Genomic DNA, 16810 nt, shown 5'->3' with positions numbered 1-16810 from the left:
ACAATCAAAGACAAACGGTAAAATTACTGTCCTTTAAGTAAAAATTCATCACAGTTTATAGACTCACTTCCTGCCACAGCTTTCAAACCATCTTTCAATACAGTCGAGGACCAGGAACCATGTACTTCTTTGAGGATTTCATCTAAATTTTTCCTCAAAGAACAGTTTAAATAGTGTTGGAAATGCATTTTGTCACTTAACTTGTCTCATTTGGCTTGTAGAGTAAACTGTCTGACAGCACAGCAATACAACTGAGGCCATTGTCTTAACCTGAATGTTGCCTCTTTCCCTCTGTCTCCATTCTTCCCTCCCTCCCTCTGTCTTCTTCTTCTCTGTGTCTATCTATCTACACAGGAGGCCATTGTAACAGGTCTGCTGCCAGAGACAACCTACTCTGTTACTGTGGCTGCGTATACCACCAAGGGCGATGGAGCGCGCAGCAAGGCCAAGGTGGTAACCACCACAGGAGCAGGTTTGTTCTGCGTGTTAAGTAAAATTAGAAATTAATGTTTTTTTTACTATTTGTTCCCCTCATCTTTACAGTTCATTGTTTCTGCCATCACTATTGTTATCGTTTGATTATTTTTAGACAAAAAAACGACTTAGGTTTGGGTGAAAAACAACAACTTTGTTTAGGTAAGAGAACCTTTTTCATCATGCTTTAAAGTAGTGTAGTCTCGAGGCTGGTCTCAAGACCACTTTTTAAAAGTCTCAGTCTTGTGTTGGAATCAACCACATTTTAACTCAGTCTTGTCTTGGTCTCAGACAAAGAGGACTCAAGATTTTATTTCAAGAGGTGTCAAGACAACAACTGCAGTGTTGATTATAACTTACCATTCCGTGCATTGTCTGATTTATTTGTTAACATCAAACTGTGTTTGCTCATAGGAATCAGGGGGACACATAGAATTAAGCTCTGCAATGCCTTTTAGTTATTTTATTAGGACAGTTCTAATGGTACACTTATACATACAGTGCCCTCCAGAATCATTGGCACCCTTAGTGAATATGAGCAAAACAGGCTGTGAAAAAATGTCTTTCACAATATTCACAAAAATCTTACCTTTTTATTGAAGTAAAATTGTTATTATTATTTATTATTAAAAAAGAATGTTGACATTAAATAAATATTTTTCTCCAAAACATGTCTGCCACAATTATTGGCACCCCTAGAAAATCTCATGATTAAAATCTAACTGAAGTATAATTCCAGTCATATTTTACATTTTTAAGTTCACCTGTTTGATTAGGAACTCTTAAGTGGTCAACCATGACTTCCTGTTTCACTGGGGTATAAATATGAGGTGACACAGGCCAAATTCCCTTAGTCATTCATCACTATGGGAAAGACCCGAGAACACAGTGACGATGTGCGACGAAAAGTTGTTGAGCTGCACAAATCAGAAAATGGATATAAGAAAATCTCTAAACAGTTGAAAATACCCATTTCCACTATCAGGGCAATAATTAAGAAGTTTAAAGCGACAGGAGATGTTAAGAATCAGCTTCGAAGAGGACGTGTGTGTACATTGACCCCACGCACCGTGAGGAGGATGGTTCGACTGGCAAAAAAATCTCCAAGGATCACAGCTGGAGAATTGCAGAGGTTAGTTGAGTTTTGGGGTCAGAAAGTCTCCAAAACTACCATCAGACGCCACCTACATCAACACAAGTTGTTTGGGAGGGTTGCCAGAAAAAAGCCTCTGCTGTCAATCAACAACAAACTAAAGCGCCTACAGTTTGCCAAACGTTACTGGGACTTTCAATGGGACCGGGTTATATGGTCAGATGAGACCAAAATAGAGCTTTTTGGCAACAGACATCAAAGGTGGGTTTAGCGTAGACAGAAAGATAGCCATACAGAAAAGCACCTCATACCCACTGTGCAGTATGGTGTGGTATCTTTGATGTTGTGGGGCTGTTTTTCTTCCAAAGGCCCTGGACATCTTGTTAGGATACATGGTATCATGGACTCCATCAAATACCAGCAGATATTAAATGAAAACCTAACAGCCTCTGCCAGGAAGCTTAAAATGGGCCGTGGTTTGACCTTCCAGCAGGACAATGATCCGAAGCACACCTCAAAATCTACACAAAAATGGTCCACCGACCACAGAATAAAGGTTTTGCCATGGCCATCACAGTCCCCCGACCTAAACCCCATAGGAAATCTGTGGGATGAGCTGAAGAGGAGAGTCCACAAGCGTCTACCTCAGAATCTGAAGGATCTGGAGAGATTCTGCATGGAGGACTGGTCTCAGATCCAGTGCCATGTGTTCACCAACCTCATCACGCATTATAGGAGAAGACTCAGAGCTGTTATCTTGGCAAAGGGAGGCTGCACAAAATATTAAATGAAGGGGTGCCAATAATTGTGGCACATATATTTTTGAGAAAAATATTTTTTAATGTTTCTTTCAATTATGTTACTTCAGTTAAAGGTTAGATTTTTGTGAATATTTTGAATGAAAGATCATGAGGATAAACAATAAAGACATTTTTTTCGCATCTCGTTTTGCTCAGTTTTACTAAAGAGTGCCAATAATTCTGGAGGGCACTGTATATAGCGATTTGTTTTCTGCAGTTGTTTTTATGGGAATGTGGATCTTCCAGATTAATGTGAGGAGTGCCTATGTTTTGTATGTTTGTTTGTTTGTCATCTCTGACTGGTCTGGTCTTGGTTTTGACTCGGTGTCAACCTCTCAATGTTTTGCACTTGATTCGGTCTAAACACCTCAAAGTCTTGGTCTTATCTCGGTCTCAACCCTTCAAAATCTTGGTCTTGACTAGGTCTCGACCCCTCAAACTCTTTATCTTGAGTCGGTCTCATACCTTAAAGTCTTGGCCTTATCTTGGTTTTAACATACTCTGGTCTTGGTCATGACCTGGTCTTGGTTTCGGTGTTCTTGACTACAACACTGCTTTAAAGGTTAGTTATGGTTAGGAGAAGAACTATGTTTGTTTGTACATTACATTACAGTCATTTAGCAGACGCTTTTATCCAAAGCGACTTACAATCAGTAGTATATTACATATCATTACACATCATTCACCCATTCACACACTGATGACAGGCTACCATGCAAAGGTGCCACCATCAGACTAATAACTAACATTCATGCAACATCCAGTCCACACCGATGGCAAGCCTGCAATGAAGCGGGAGCAACTTGGGGTTAAGTGTCTTGCCCAAGGACACATCGACATGTTGCGGTAAGCCACCAACCTTGGGTATCGAACCACCGACCCTCTGATTGGAGAACTACCTTGCTCTCCACTACGCCACAGCCGCCCCAAGTAGATAGACATGCTCATTTTATACAGGCAGCAACCTCCAGTTCTGCAGAGTGCAGAATGTGTATTTATTGTCTGTGTCTGTGTAGTTGAGCTGCTGCAACACTTGAATTTCCCCCATGGGGATCAATAAAGGAATATAATAATAATAATAATAATAATAAAGAGTGAAGCCAATGCGGAAGTGCCTTGACAGGGTGATTGGCAGGTCACTGCCGCTACCAGAGACATATACGGTGTCTCTACATCACTCTTCCACATTCCATATATGGTAACTTCTGTTCATTGGTTGGGAAAAAACAACATGGTGAGGCCATATTCCAATATGGCAACGTCAAAATTGCCAAACTCTAGGCCTCATAATGTCAGTCACCAAATCAATGGGTGACATCACTATGACTATGTCCACTTCTTATACAGTCTATGATTCTAAGCTAACGACAAAACAACGTCTCTTAGGTTCAGGTGATTGTACTCAAATAAAAACATTGTCATGGTTATTATATTCCATTTCTGCTAATAGATCCCCCAAAATGCTACACACTGTACCTTTTAAGAGTTGGTTTAGTGTACATGAGTATAATGTAGGGGCCCAAGAGTAATCAAGATATGTCTTCCAGTGCCTGGCAAGCCCACTATGATGATCAGCACCACCATAGGGAACACTGCCCTAATCCAGTGGCAGCCTCCCAAGGAGATGGTCGGGGAGCACGTGGGATACCAGCTGCAGTACAAGAGAGCAGAGGAGGAGGCTTTCACCGTCAAAGACTTCCGGAAGGCAGACGATCATTTCACAGTGACGGGCCTCCACAAGGGAGCCACATACATCTTCAAGCTGTGTGGCAAAAACCGAGCCGGCAACGGGGAGGAATACGTGAAGGAGATCAGCACCCCAGAGGACGTTCCCAGCAGCTATCCCCAGAATCTAAGCGTGGTCGGTCTGACTGCCACCTCCACCAACCTGGCCTGGGAGCCCCCTCCTCTGGCCGAGAGGAACGGGAAGATTGTCAAGTACGCGGTGGTGTACCGAGATATCAACAGCCAGCACAACAACACCAACAGCACCACAGAAACACAGATGACCGTCCAAGGCTTGCAGCCGGACACAACCTACGACATCAGAGTCCAAGCCTTCACCAGCAAGGGGGGGGGGCCCATCAGCCCCAGCATTCAGAGTCGGACTATGTCCACCTCCATGCCAGGTGAGAACCTGAGGCTACCTCAGCACTCCTTACATTACTCCATGATTTGGACATTTAGGCCTCTAAAAACACACAAACTAAATCTCCTAACACATGTTTTGGAAATTTTGCTGACCACATGAGAGAGGGACAGAGAGAGAGAGAGGGAGAGAGACAAAGAGAGAGAAACAACACACAATATCCCAAATATTAAATCAACTAGCTCTTAGGCAAGTGAACAGGCAGCTTACATTCGTCCAAACAATAAAGAAAGGCCGATTGATACTTTTTAACAACGCACTGAACATAAACTAGACCAAGTGTAAAATCTATATAATAAATTTAATATACGATATAGAATAAGATATTAGATTTTATTTATCCAATGGAAAAAATTGAAATTCAAACAGTGCTTTTATCTTTTAACAAACAAATGCAATAGTGTTTGGTGTCTTAAGTACGCCAGATTTTGAAGAGGTGTGAGTGTGATCCTCTGCCTTGGAGTTAGTTCTAAGCAGAAGGAAACACAAGTGAACATATTGTTTTGTATATAAGAATATATAGATAAACTTCCAAAGGGGTAAACCACAACTGCAAATATTCAGAAATACAACTGCAAAAAAAAATAAACTGGGATCTTGCTGTAATAATCCACATTTCGACTCTCCAGAGGTTTGGATTGGATTTATTAAATAGAAAGAATCAAAATACCCAGATGGATTTGAAAGAGCTCAAGACTTAAGGCTTACATTGTTGAATGGAATTGTTGCATAACAGCAATCCATGTTCAGAAAAACACACTTTTTCTACCAGCCCTATCTCATAAACATGAAATTCCAATACAACAAAACTGCATTGTCGATTCCATTATTATAGTACGGGAGGAAATACATTTCCATCGAAACAACATTGAGAATGCAGTTTAGTTGTATAGAATGTTATTCTTAGGAGAAAAAGTTGTTTCTGAACCTGACCAATCCCGTCGCTGTGTCGGGACATTTTAATAATTCATGAAGTTGCTGCTACTGTCCGTGTCATCCTGTAACATTTGGAACACCCCCTCTCTAAAATCAGAAACTGTAGATAAAACACATTCCTGTCGCTGTGTGATAACTGCAGGTGTTTAATCAATTACATAAAGAAGATCAGACATTCTACAAGTTGTTTTCATAAACATCAGTATTGACATTTCTGTGGTTATTGGATTACATTGGTAAATAGTCTTTTATCTTTATTTAAATATCTGCAGAAGATTTAAAAGCAAACGTGTAGCAAACACACATGTTAGTTAAGAGTGTAAACCCAGCTTTTTATTTTTAGGTAGTTATAATTACATTGGTATTGGTCCTGTGTAATTGCTGTATATCTAAAATGTAACGTATGAAATAAAAAAATCCCAGAATTTACATGTTTTACGTAGCTAGTTTCTATTCTAGTTCTTTTGTGTTTGTTTGATTAATTAAATGTTTTTATTCCAAACTTGGTCAAATATTCAGATCAAAATGAGATGTTGTTACCATCTGCCCTAGTTAACTATTTGTGGATTCATTACTATACATAACTTTTTTTATATAACACACATGATTTTGATCCATTATTGATATTAGAAAATATTGATTAGTTCAGCTTTAAGTCATTGATATTGTTCACAGACTGTGCTCTCATTTTGATGAATTTGCATTGTGTACAAATTGTTCTCTGATTTAAGCTCTTTAACTTTAAATTATCTCAGTCATATACACAATTAAATTAACCACCTAATAATCATCTAGACCTTCCCTCAGTGTTCACCAAGAACTTTGGTGTGAAGGCTGTGATGAAAACCTCTGTCCTGCTGACCTGGGAAGTGCCAGAAACCTACAAATCTCAAGTGCCTCTCAAGGTAAGATCACCTCACGCTTCCACCGAGACAGACCTTCCACCTGCAGCATTGAGACAATACACACCAAATAAACAACTAAAGGACATTTCTTACAGATAATCTAGAAGTCAAAAGTTCTCTAATGTCTAGCCAACACATATGGCTAGACATTAGAGACAATACAACTCAAACTAGGGTCTGATTTTATACTCAGGTCCCATATCAAACTGCTTCCAATAGAATAATATGGACCACTTTAGATGGAGACCAAATTATTACTGTTCAGTCCGCCTTATCAAAAAGGGACCAGAAGAAAGTCCTACTAAGGTCTGACACAGTCCTGAATAATAGAACACTGTAGCCGACTCTCGACTACCGTAGGTTCTCCCCAACACAGATACGGCTTCAGTGGGTAAGGTTTAACAAAGGTATATTTATTTCATCCAAAATACAACACACAATGCGGACCGTCGTGCGCTCCGCTTCGCTGCCCGGCTTCTCGGGCGCACTCGGTCCAACGTTCCCGGAACGCCACCACTCTGATGGCTTCACGCTCTCGCCTCGGTCCTCGTTCTGCGTGTGTGACTGTTCCTCTCCCGAACTCCCGTCTGCTCCTGCTTAAGTAGCTTCAGCCTAATTAGCACCACATTACAGCTGTGTTGATTGAACTCACCACGGCACTGTTCCCATGAACCACTCCCACACCTCTCTCCCCTGCAGCTGAGCGCAGACCACGCCCACTGCCACAAACACATCCATGGTTTGTAGTTTCATAGTAAGTAGAATATAAATGTTATTGTACACTCTTAGAAATAAAGTTGCTAACTATAACCATATAGGGTCCATTGGCTTGTCGTTATAGGAGAACCCTTTTTGTGTTTCTGGGTGACCCTTTTATAAAGGAACTTTTAAAGGGGGTTTTACCTAGATCAATCTGTGAAAGGTTCCACCCAGAACCCTCTCTGAAATATTTATTCAGAACCTTCCTACCTTCCAAGGGTGCTAAATAGAACCGGCCCAGGAGGCGCTGCGAAGAAACCTCTTACATTCCAAGGGTTTCATCTAGAACCGACCAGGGGTTCTACAGGGAACCCTTTTATAGTCCAACCCTTTTGGAACCCTGATTTCTAAGAGTAAAACTGTATATGCAGATAGGAAGGGCTATCATTAACACAAAAATAATGTAAGGACTTCAGTAATAGAAACATTTTCTAACATTTGTATGATATATTTGAGATATTCTCTTTTGTACTCCGTAACAGAGCAGCTGCAACATAAATCATCAAGAAAATCAATATGCACCATATTAAAGTGCCTGTAACTGAACTTTATGACTGGCTATTTGTTAAGGGACCTGTGCGTCTTGTCACTCTGTGCAGCTCTGATGATGAGCTAAAAGGCAGAAACAAAAGTGTATGACCATGGGTCGGCAATTAAATAATAGTTACATAGTAAATCATACTTTATTTGTATAGCACCCTACAAAACAATGGGGTGTACTGCTTCACAGAATCAAAAGCAGAGAACATGGGAGGCAGCAAGGTCACTACGTTTCACAGCACTGTAAAACAAGGATACAGTATTACAACTAATGTAACTAAAGCTACACATTACAATATCATAATTTATCAAACAAAGAAATATTAATGTAAGTTTTGATATAAAATGAAAGATGTGCTTTAAAAGTGTAATAGTTCACAGAAAATCTTATGAAAGAATACATGGTAATCTTAGTTTATCAATTTTATCTAACTCTTAACAAGAAAGGTAGTAAGCGTATTTGGGTTATGCGACAGAGAGATGACTTGATAGTACAAAGGAAATATGTCAATGTTTTACTTTATGCTGATGATATTCAACCTTTTATGATCCAGGTTACTGAGGCACAAATATTGAAATGTAATCAAACTTTATGACTTATTCCAGAATTTAGCTTTTCATATAGGTTCATTTATAAAAAGACAACCCACTTATTTTTATTGAAGTCAGTTCCATAGACAAACAGTATAGTAAACATTCAATCAAAACTGTAACATGGTTATTAAGAAACTTCATCCTGGCTTCAGATCCTGTACAACCAGCAGAGTGTGGAGGTTCAAGGCAACCTGAAGAGGAAGCTGATCACACAGCTGCAGCCAGACACGGATTATTCCTTTGTGCTCATGAGCCGGGGGAACAGTGCCGGCGGCCTTCAGCAGCAGGTTTCCATTCGAACAGCCCCAGACCTGCTGAAGATGAAACCGGCTCGATACCAACACGATGTGGAGGAGGGTGGCAAAGTGACCATCAGTCTGCCCAGGGTGCCTGCTGAAGCCCCCGTCAGGTCTGTGCTGTTTGTTTGTCTGAGTGGGAACCATACTGAAAAAATAAGGGTAATAATAGTTTAATATTACAGTCGTAGGAGGTAATTAAGACTGGCTTTGTATGGAAGCAGATAATAGCTGTAATAATTTTTTTGTACTTGAGTGTTAAAGTTAACCACTGTTAAAATCTTAAAGGGAAAATACACCACTTTTTACCTAGATGTCCAATCACTGTTTATGGCTCTTTGCCGGCAAAGACCACCCACATGTAGCAGGATGAATTGCATGCATGCCCAAACTCAGCTTTAGGTGGCAGAAATACTCACTAAATGGTTTGATTAATTAGATTAGATTAGATTATTTGTTTATTTACAAAAACACGTATTTTTTATATCTAAATGTGCCCAAGAATTCACATAGTTATAAAAAGGATCATTTTAATGACCAGTTACATTTGAATATCTTCTTACGCTCCATGACACAAAACGGCTAATTTTACTTAAACGGAAAGTGCCAGTAAAAGCTCCCAAAGAATGTGGTGGGGAAATATGACCCTGAATACATTAAATTTGGATTCATGTTGGCAGGCGGTGATGCTGAGCCGACAGCACAGTGTGTTGAATGAGATGAGATCCTGTCAAATGAGGCGCTAAAACCATTGAAGCTCCAGAGACACTGCACCACAAAGCACAAAGCACCTGGGATGTGTTGGCAAGCCAAATAATTAAAGCTTAAGGAAAGGGGACCGCCTTCAGGCACAACAGAAGGTCATCACCATTGATAGCACTGTGAATTCATTTTCTGCAACTGCTATCTGCTCCTTCTCAAGGTCCCAATCACCAAAGTTGTGCTAATGATATTAAAGCGCAAACACACAAAAAATGTTGCCGCTGTGAGCAATTTGCCAGTTTTTGCGTCTAATTGAAGTTATCTATATAGCAAGGTATAAATGCGCCATCCTATGAAAGAGTAGTCAAGTATGTCAATCTCCTGTTATATGCATTATGTACAGAGCTGAAGTGAAGACAGGGTTAGCTAAGCTTAGCATAAAGACTGTAAGCATGCAGATTTAGCATACAAATAGGATAGCGGTATCAATTTTATTATCTAACTCTCAACGAGACAGGTAGTAGGCAAAAAGATCAATTAATAGTACACAGAAGAGAAGAGGAAAATTGTCGATGTATCACTTAATGTAAGTGATATTCAACTTTTTCTAATACAGGTTACCGAGTCACAAATATAGGCCCAACGTGTCGGGTGTGAAGGTTGAGAGTCAGTCTTATACGGCACGCTGGGTTTTTTGAGACATTTTTTAATGCCTGCAGCGATCCCACAGCCGCAGAAACGATAAGTGCATCTTCTCATTAAGAGAGACGCTGTGCGCATTTACACACAAGACACAGCCGCGTCACTTCATTGATTATTTAAATCTCTTTTTTTCTCATGTATTGTCAAATATGAAATGGAGGCAAGCTGTATTCATTTATCTTTTAGGACACAAGTTACATTGCATCCTGTCATTAATAGTAATAATAGCTTTCCTGTGACTGTTTGTGGCTATTAGAGCTGATCTTCATTAACCAGAGGCTCATTTTGCATAGAAATGGGCCAATTTTGCTCTAAATGCCTGGATATCACCTATAAAAACTTAAAATTGGCACTGGAGCACCGAGACACTATTTGCTCGGCAGCACAGTTATTAGTTGCATTTCATCATTTTGTGTGTGCTTTTAGAATTTCACGGTTCCCTTTTGACTAATTTGTGCAGGTTTAGTGGCCGCAAGAGCTGCAGAATCCTTTTGTGAATTTGTCCCTTGGTGTAGGAGCTGTGTGAAGACCTTAAAAGGCCTCACCACACAGCAGCCGAGCAAGGCTAAGTCAAGTGGAGATACACAAAAGATGCACACAGACAATGTTTTTTTGAGTTAAATCAATAGCTCAGCTTGTCTGCAGCCATTACAAGCCTGGTTCTTCTTCTGTTCTAGCCAGTTCATAACCAGCCAATTATCTGCTGCAGCAGAGAGTTCTTTCAGGTCACAGTTCCAGAAGCAAACAAAAATTTCAGTCCCACAACACAAAGCCATGATTATAACCACATGGCCATGCTAGCAATAACCCCGGTGCCCCTCCTGAGCTCTCTCTTGACACTAAAAAGCAATTTATTTAAGTGTTATGCTTTTAAACCACAGTTGATCAGCAAAGACCATCTCAAATGCAAAGGCTGCAAATTCAGTAGAAGGTTACATTTTTATTATTACCCAGCTCGATCCAGGAGACAGGCGCTGCAAATTACTTGGACTTAATTGTGTTTCAAGTGTTTGTTTCTCTGAAGAAATTGCCCACAAGTAAGCTGTAAAAAGAGAAGTGGGTCTGATGGAGAAAAAAAGTCCAACTAATACCATTTCTATTTCAATGCCCGACCCAGACCTTTTCATTAGTCGAAGAGCAAACGTATGCCTCCAGTGTTTAGGAGACGTAAATGTAAAAAGTTTAGAACAAATATTAAGAAAACACTTGAAACATCAGCAATAGATGACTGAAATGAAACAGCTTGTAATTCACATTGAAGCATATGTTTTGTATGTGTGTGTATACGAGGCATATGGTTGTGTAATGCAGCTGTGTCACTGTGTTTGATACAGGTGGTACTACATAGTGGTTGTCCCTGTTAACCCGGTTTCTCTGAGGAGATGGGAGAACCCTGAAGACATGGACGTACATGAGGTGAGTGGACTTGTATTTGGCATGCAAAGGGGACATCGAAACGAGTCCCCTAAAAGCTGCTCCCAAAAAGGCAAACTGTTCCATTTTCTGGTTTTTGGTTAAGGTTAGGCTTGGTGTTGGAGTTAAGCATGTGGTGGTTATGGTTAATGGTCCCTTTTTTTCTCCTAAACAAAGTTTTGTTAAAATGATGTTTAAACACACTGAGACCTCATGTAACAACACACAATTTACAATTAGTACATATTTAGATTGTTTTCCTTTGACTCTCTTTAATATGTCATTATATAGCCCTTTGGGGGCGTTGATTAGGCTAATGATCAAACTCTATTTAAAGAACACAAGTTCACAAACAGGAGGCATTCATCAGGTTGAAGCAAGCGATTGATTTACAGGTTTGTGTTTTAGACAGTTTGTTAAATCTGAATTGAAGCACTGTATAGGTAACACTGCTGAAAAATCTCCATGAGGCACATTGTGTGAGCATTTCCTTGCTGAAAAAACATTTGCAAAGAAACCTTTTTAGATAAAAAATGACATTTTATTTATTTTAACACATCAACTAAACATTTGCATTACCGATCTCTTTGTGTGGCGACGCCCACATGCTTTAGACACACCTGTGAACCAAGCCGGTAAAGCATGTGATGCAGAGTAAACAGGGACCTGCTCATGAAAACATTTTGGCTTGTTATAGCAGGAAAAGCACAGCTGTTACTAATAACATTAGCCATGGCTCTTTTCAATCAAAGTGTCCCAACAAGCCGCAGCAGTGTAACAGTGAGCCCTGAACCTGAAGCCTTGATTGGAATCCTTTCATTTCATTATTTACACCTGTGCTCTTCCTACTATGACATGTTATCATGTCTTCTTTGGCTGTTTATTGCATTGCATGATATTATTCCGTGTTATTTGCTATAGCTTTGTTTTAACTGGTTCTGTGCTATGACATCACAGCGAACAAGACTATATTTCTGAAGCCCCTCTAGAAAAAAAAACATTAAATTGGGCCAACATACTGATGATTTAACTATTCTGACAGCATTTTTGTTAGCGGGACTGAAAACATAACACTTGAACTCGCTGATGCCCAGAGGAGGTCATCGAGTCACCAAATTCTTTAGGGGTCTCTCTCTGAGGAGCATGAATGTATTCAGAGACCGTTACATCAATCAGCCTTTGACGTTATACAATATGTTGTGTGGATTTTTTTTATTTTGGTAGAGCTAAAGGCAAGGCGACCAGATTAGAAAATCATGGTGCTTCATGATTTGAGGACCTAGAATATTCCTGACAGTCTGGCAATTATATATAATATGTACAAAGTTGGTAATCTAGCCTAGGTGGCGTCAAGGTAAAGTTTATACAATAACCAAATTGACATTGGAGTGATTTGTAAGTATCATTGAAATATGGAAATCAAATGAAAGCTCAAATGTTGGCATTGGGATTGTGAAGGAGAAAGGCTTAGCAGGATTGGTCACCAAAATCAGAAGTGACTACCAGTATCCACAACATATTTCATGGAAATGATATACTTGTGTACAAAGTATAAAGTTGGAAAGAGGTTCTTGAGGAAGGCCGATTAAGTGTTTTTACTGTAATGGGCCAATTCCCTGGGGAGCATGAATGTGCAAAATAAATGGATATTTTTTGGGAAACACAAGTAGAGAGGTGGGCCAAATGCTGGCATAAGACAATATGTCAATAGATCAAGCTTTAGGATTCTACCTCTTGGGAGCATGAATATAGCAATAAATGTCATGACAAACTGGTTGTTTGTTTTCATGATAAAGAGTTATGTCCAAAAGTAATGATGAAGGGGGAATTTGACATGATGTTGGCAGATTGGGTAAGAGGTGTTCTGACTGAGCTGTCAGCAAGATTGTAGTCACAACTGCTGAGGTAGTCACAAAGCCAAGCTGACGTGTGTTTTAAAAGTGACAGCCGGTACAGCCGAATGGATGTGACATTTTGATTACTTGTTATGTGTGCGCCTCAACCACCGGGAAATTTTGAGAAAATCTAGCAGCAGTTAGCAGCTAACCTACAGCAACCGGGAATGGCAGCAAATTGGGGAGACAAAAAGGTCCTAGAACTCCTCACCCTCCGAGCAGAGGACGTCAACACCCAGTTCACCCTCTATTATTATTGTTTAGGATGCAAATAGCTGCCGGACGTGAATGTTATAGGTCACAATAGACGCTGTTGTGTTTAACGTCATGGCTCTTTTGCTCCTGTGATGTCGGCGTGCTATCTGAAATCACACACCTAAATGTAAGACGGCCATAATTGATGTTATTAATAACACTTGGTCTTACCCTGCAATGACATGCCTAAATGGCTGCTATGTAAAGGGCCTATACTGCCATGAATAATCTGCAAGGGGCTATGGAATGACATCACCATAGCCCCTGCCATTATCAGGAGAATGCATCTATTTCTAGTTCCTAGAAATCACCTCTTCTTTTGTCATGTTTTTCGTCATTGTAGGATTGTGTTTACTGGAAATCAGTGGCTACATTGTTATTGGAGTTATAATCTGAGAGGACGAGATAAAGAAGTATAAAATTGTTTCTTTTTGGGAAATATCATCCCCTACTTCTGAAAAGTGTAAAAACCTATCCTACATGTCACAGGAAGGCCTGCCAAGGTTCTTACAATTCTAGAAAGTATGTTCTGGAAACACTACCCTGAGTTTGGACCTATTCCTGCAAGAGACATCTCCAAAAGTCAAACATACTTATACTCAATCATATTTTACTGTTGATATTCATGTTAACATATGGAGCTTATTTAATCTAATATGGTTTTCCCATCCCCATAGCTCTGATAGTCTCCTGGTAGGCTGATAGCAATGGCCTTTTACTGGTCAACACCTCCTTCCATTTGTTTGATAATCAAAGTAATGTTTCTATTTAAGGAGTTTATTTCCCAAAATATGAATGGACAAGAATTACATTTTGATACTCAGCAAGTGGCCATGATGATAGGAGGATCATCCTCCTGCTCTACATAGGCTCTTTTTTGATAACTGCACAATTAAGTTGTAGATCATATCTTACATATATAACTTTCCAATTAAATGTTGATGTTATAAATATGTTAATCCCAGTGGGTAGAGTGGGTGATGTGGGGTCCCTTCTTTGCTTGGCCCCTTCTGTAAAAGATAGGATTAATGTTGAGCTAAAAAAAGGTTGTTGTTGGTTGTGAGGGAGTTGGGTGGGTATTCTTACTTTAGAGAATGACTCAACAATGACTTAAGGGTAGAGTTTATCCTCTGGCTGACCAGTGAAAAACAGCCCTTAGCCCACTGACACAAATTCCAGTGTTCAGCTGGCATTACGACAGTCTCAGATCATCTTTTCAGATTATGTTTGTCTTCACTCTGCATTGGCGGAAGATCAAGCGCTGAGTCATCCCTGCTACTGAAATGTTAAACAACCACTGAGGGATTCAAGGTGTCACCAAAGTCATCAAGTTCCAGTTTGTATAGGAAGCAGCTTTAAAGAAGAGCTCTTTCACTTTTACTGCAATTTTTATACTGTAATTACCGGCTGTCAGGTAAAATCCATTAGCCATGTCTTTTGTGTTTCATTACCAAGTGCTTCCTAACCTACAGGTGAACATGCTGCTTTAGGTGCGTTTACATAAGCAGCCTCTAATGAGCAACTGCTCTGGATTGTGTTCCCCAGAGTGTTTACTGTGTAAGCTCTAAAAGAAGAGTGGTCGTTCTGTTTCTTATGTATCTAAAGACAGTACTGGATACAGTTGGAACCATGCTGCCATAGTGGTTACTCAGTCTATCATTAATTCTCTCTCCTGTTGCATTATGGAAATAAAATGGAAATGATGTCACATGAATACAGCTATTCAAAACTAAGGCAGATAATGGCCTATAGACATGGAGGTATCTTGTTATATAGATACTCCGGTCCTTTCTTTTGGTTTGTTCCATTATAGAGATCAGTCTCTTGTGTTGTGAATCCGAGAGCACAGTCAGATCGAACACAAGGAGAACACCTAGCACCGTCGACACTTCCCTCAAGGATGGATCCACTCCATTCTCTTATCATTGCAAATCGGTTTTCCGACTCCTTCAATAAGTTTTACATTTTGGTTTGGCAAAGGGAGTGTGTCAGTGCAGGGGCTTTCTGGTTGAAGTGTGATGGCTGAATTTAGCATTTAGATTAAATGAACAGAGGACAGGTCTCGGGTGAAATTGGTGTGATTTCTCTACCTCACCCAGATCACAGCTCATTGATTTGAGTTATTACCATCAGCCAACACACGTGGAATAGATTATTGTGTGGATTTGAAATATACAGCTTTATATTTTGCTTCCAAGCTCTGATAATTCTATACCCACAATGAAACACCAAGCTCGGCACTGCAGGGAGTGGGGGGGGGGGGGTGACGATCAGAGCCAACAGGTGGATGTTGAGTTGGAGTTGGAGTTGGGGCTTTGAAATTGCTCTCTGAGCAGAAGCATACAACATAGTTGTCAGGTGAACAGAGCACAGAGGGCCCCACATAATTATCTAGCTAAGCACTTCTATGCTATGCTAGCTACTGAAGGTTTGCTGAAAGTATACACATGTTGCTTTTGTATTTTAATGGTTGTGACAGTGAATAAAGAACCTTGGCTTAACAGGAACAGGGTTGTTCCCTAATTTCATTGTCTTCCGTCCCGATCTCCAGGTGATGTGGTGGTTGACTCTTACACTGTGACCTGTAGCTTTAGCTTTTTTCTGTATCTTTTTAACCCGTTTTCACTCCTGAATCAGTTTGACATCTTGTATATATCAACATATCATAGACCCTTCTGTCTGAGTCTCTCTTAAAATGCTTTTTTCGGTTTTCCAAAAGTAAGATAATATTTCTTCAGGGTTAGTGACAGTGTGGGCTCCATGGTAGCTCTGACAGCTTGATGGAGTGGCAGCGTGGGAGGGGCTTAGCCAAGGGTCAATTGCCACCATTGGTGCATGAATGTGTGTGTGAACCGGTGAACAAGAGGTAAATGTAAAGCGCACTGTTCAGTTCAGGTTAAAAGGTGGTATATAAATGTAGTCCATTTACATTTGATTACTGTGAGTTTAAGTTTTCGAAATGTAAAGATATGTCAGTCTGGTTTGGTTCAGTGAAATTATGGTTTCATTTTTGTCATATTTGGGCGTATTTAAAAATCATATCTTCAGGGCATTCTGAGGCTAGAGAGTCACTTCCAATGGGAAAGAAACCCTACTGTGTGTGCTATTACTGTGTTGAAGCATTGGTCTGTATAAAGGTGTACATTTCTCATTTTGTAACTAAATAAACATGATTTAAAATCTATTGGATAGTGGTCAATGAAAGCCCATGCTCCACAATCACACCGGGAGCAAGAGAACACTAAATGTTACTATCATGGTCCTAAGGATTTTTTTTAATAGTTTTTAGTTTCCTAT

General features: G+C 40.0%; 1 protein-coding gene across 1 annotated transcript in view; it reads left to right on the top strand.

The window, feature by feature from the left end:
• ptprfa (protein tyrosine phosphatase receptor type Fa) overlaps nt 1–16810 on the top strand; it is a 241120-nt gene that overhangs the window by 151616 nt on the left and 72694 nt on the right. The window contains exons 15-19 of the mRNA XM_054596551.1: nt 355–472; nt 3915–4496; nt 6260–6357; nt 8403–8659; nt 11285–11366. Coding sequence (XP_054452526.1) covers nt 355–472; nt 3915–4496; nt 6260–6357; nt 8403–8659; nt 11285–11366 — 1137 coding nt within the window. The remainder of the gene's footprint in view (nt 1–354; nt 473–3914; nt 4497–6259; nt 6358–8402; nt 8660–11284; nt 11367–16810) is intronic.

Source organism: Anoplopoma fimbria, chromosome 3, assembly GCF_027596085.1.
Source record: "Anoplopoma fimbria isolate UVic2021 breed Golden Eagle Sablefish chromosome 3, Afim_UVic_2022, whole genome shotgun sequence".
In the NCBI taxonomy this organism is placed as follows: domain Eukaryota; kingdom Metazoa; phylum Chordata; class Actinopteri; order Perciformes; family Anoplopomatidae; genus Anoplopoma; species Anoplopoma fimbria.
This window is presented reverse-complemented; position numbering and strand designations above follow the sequence as displayed.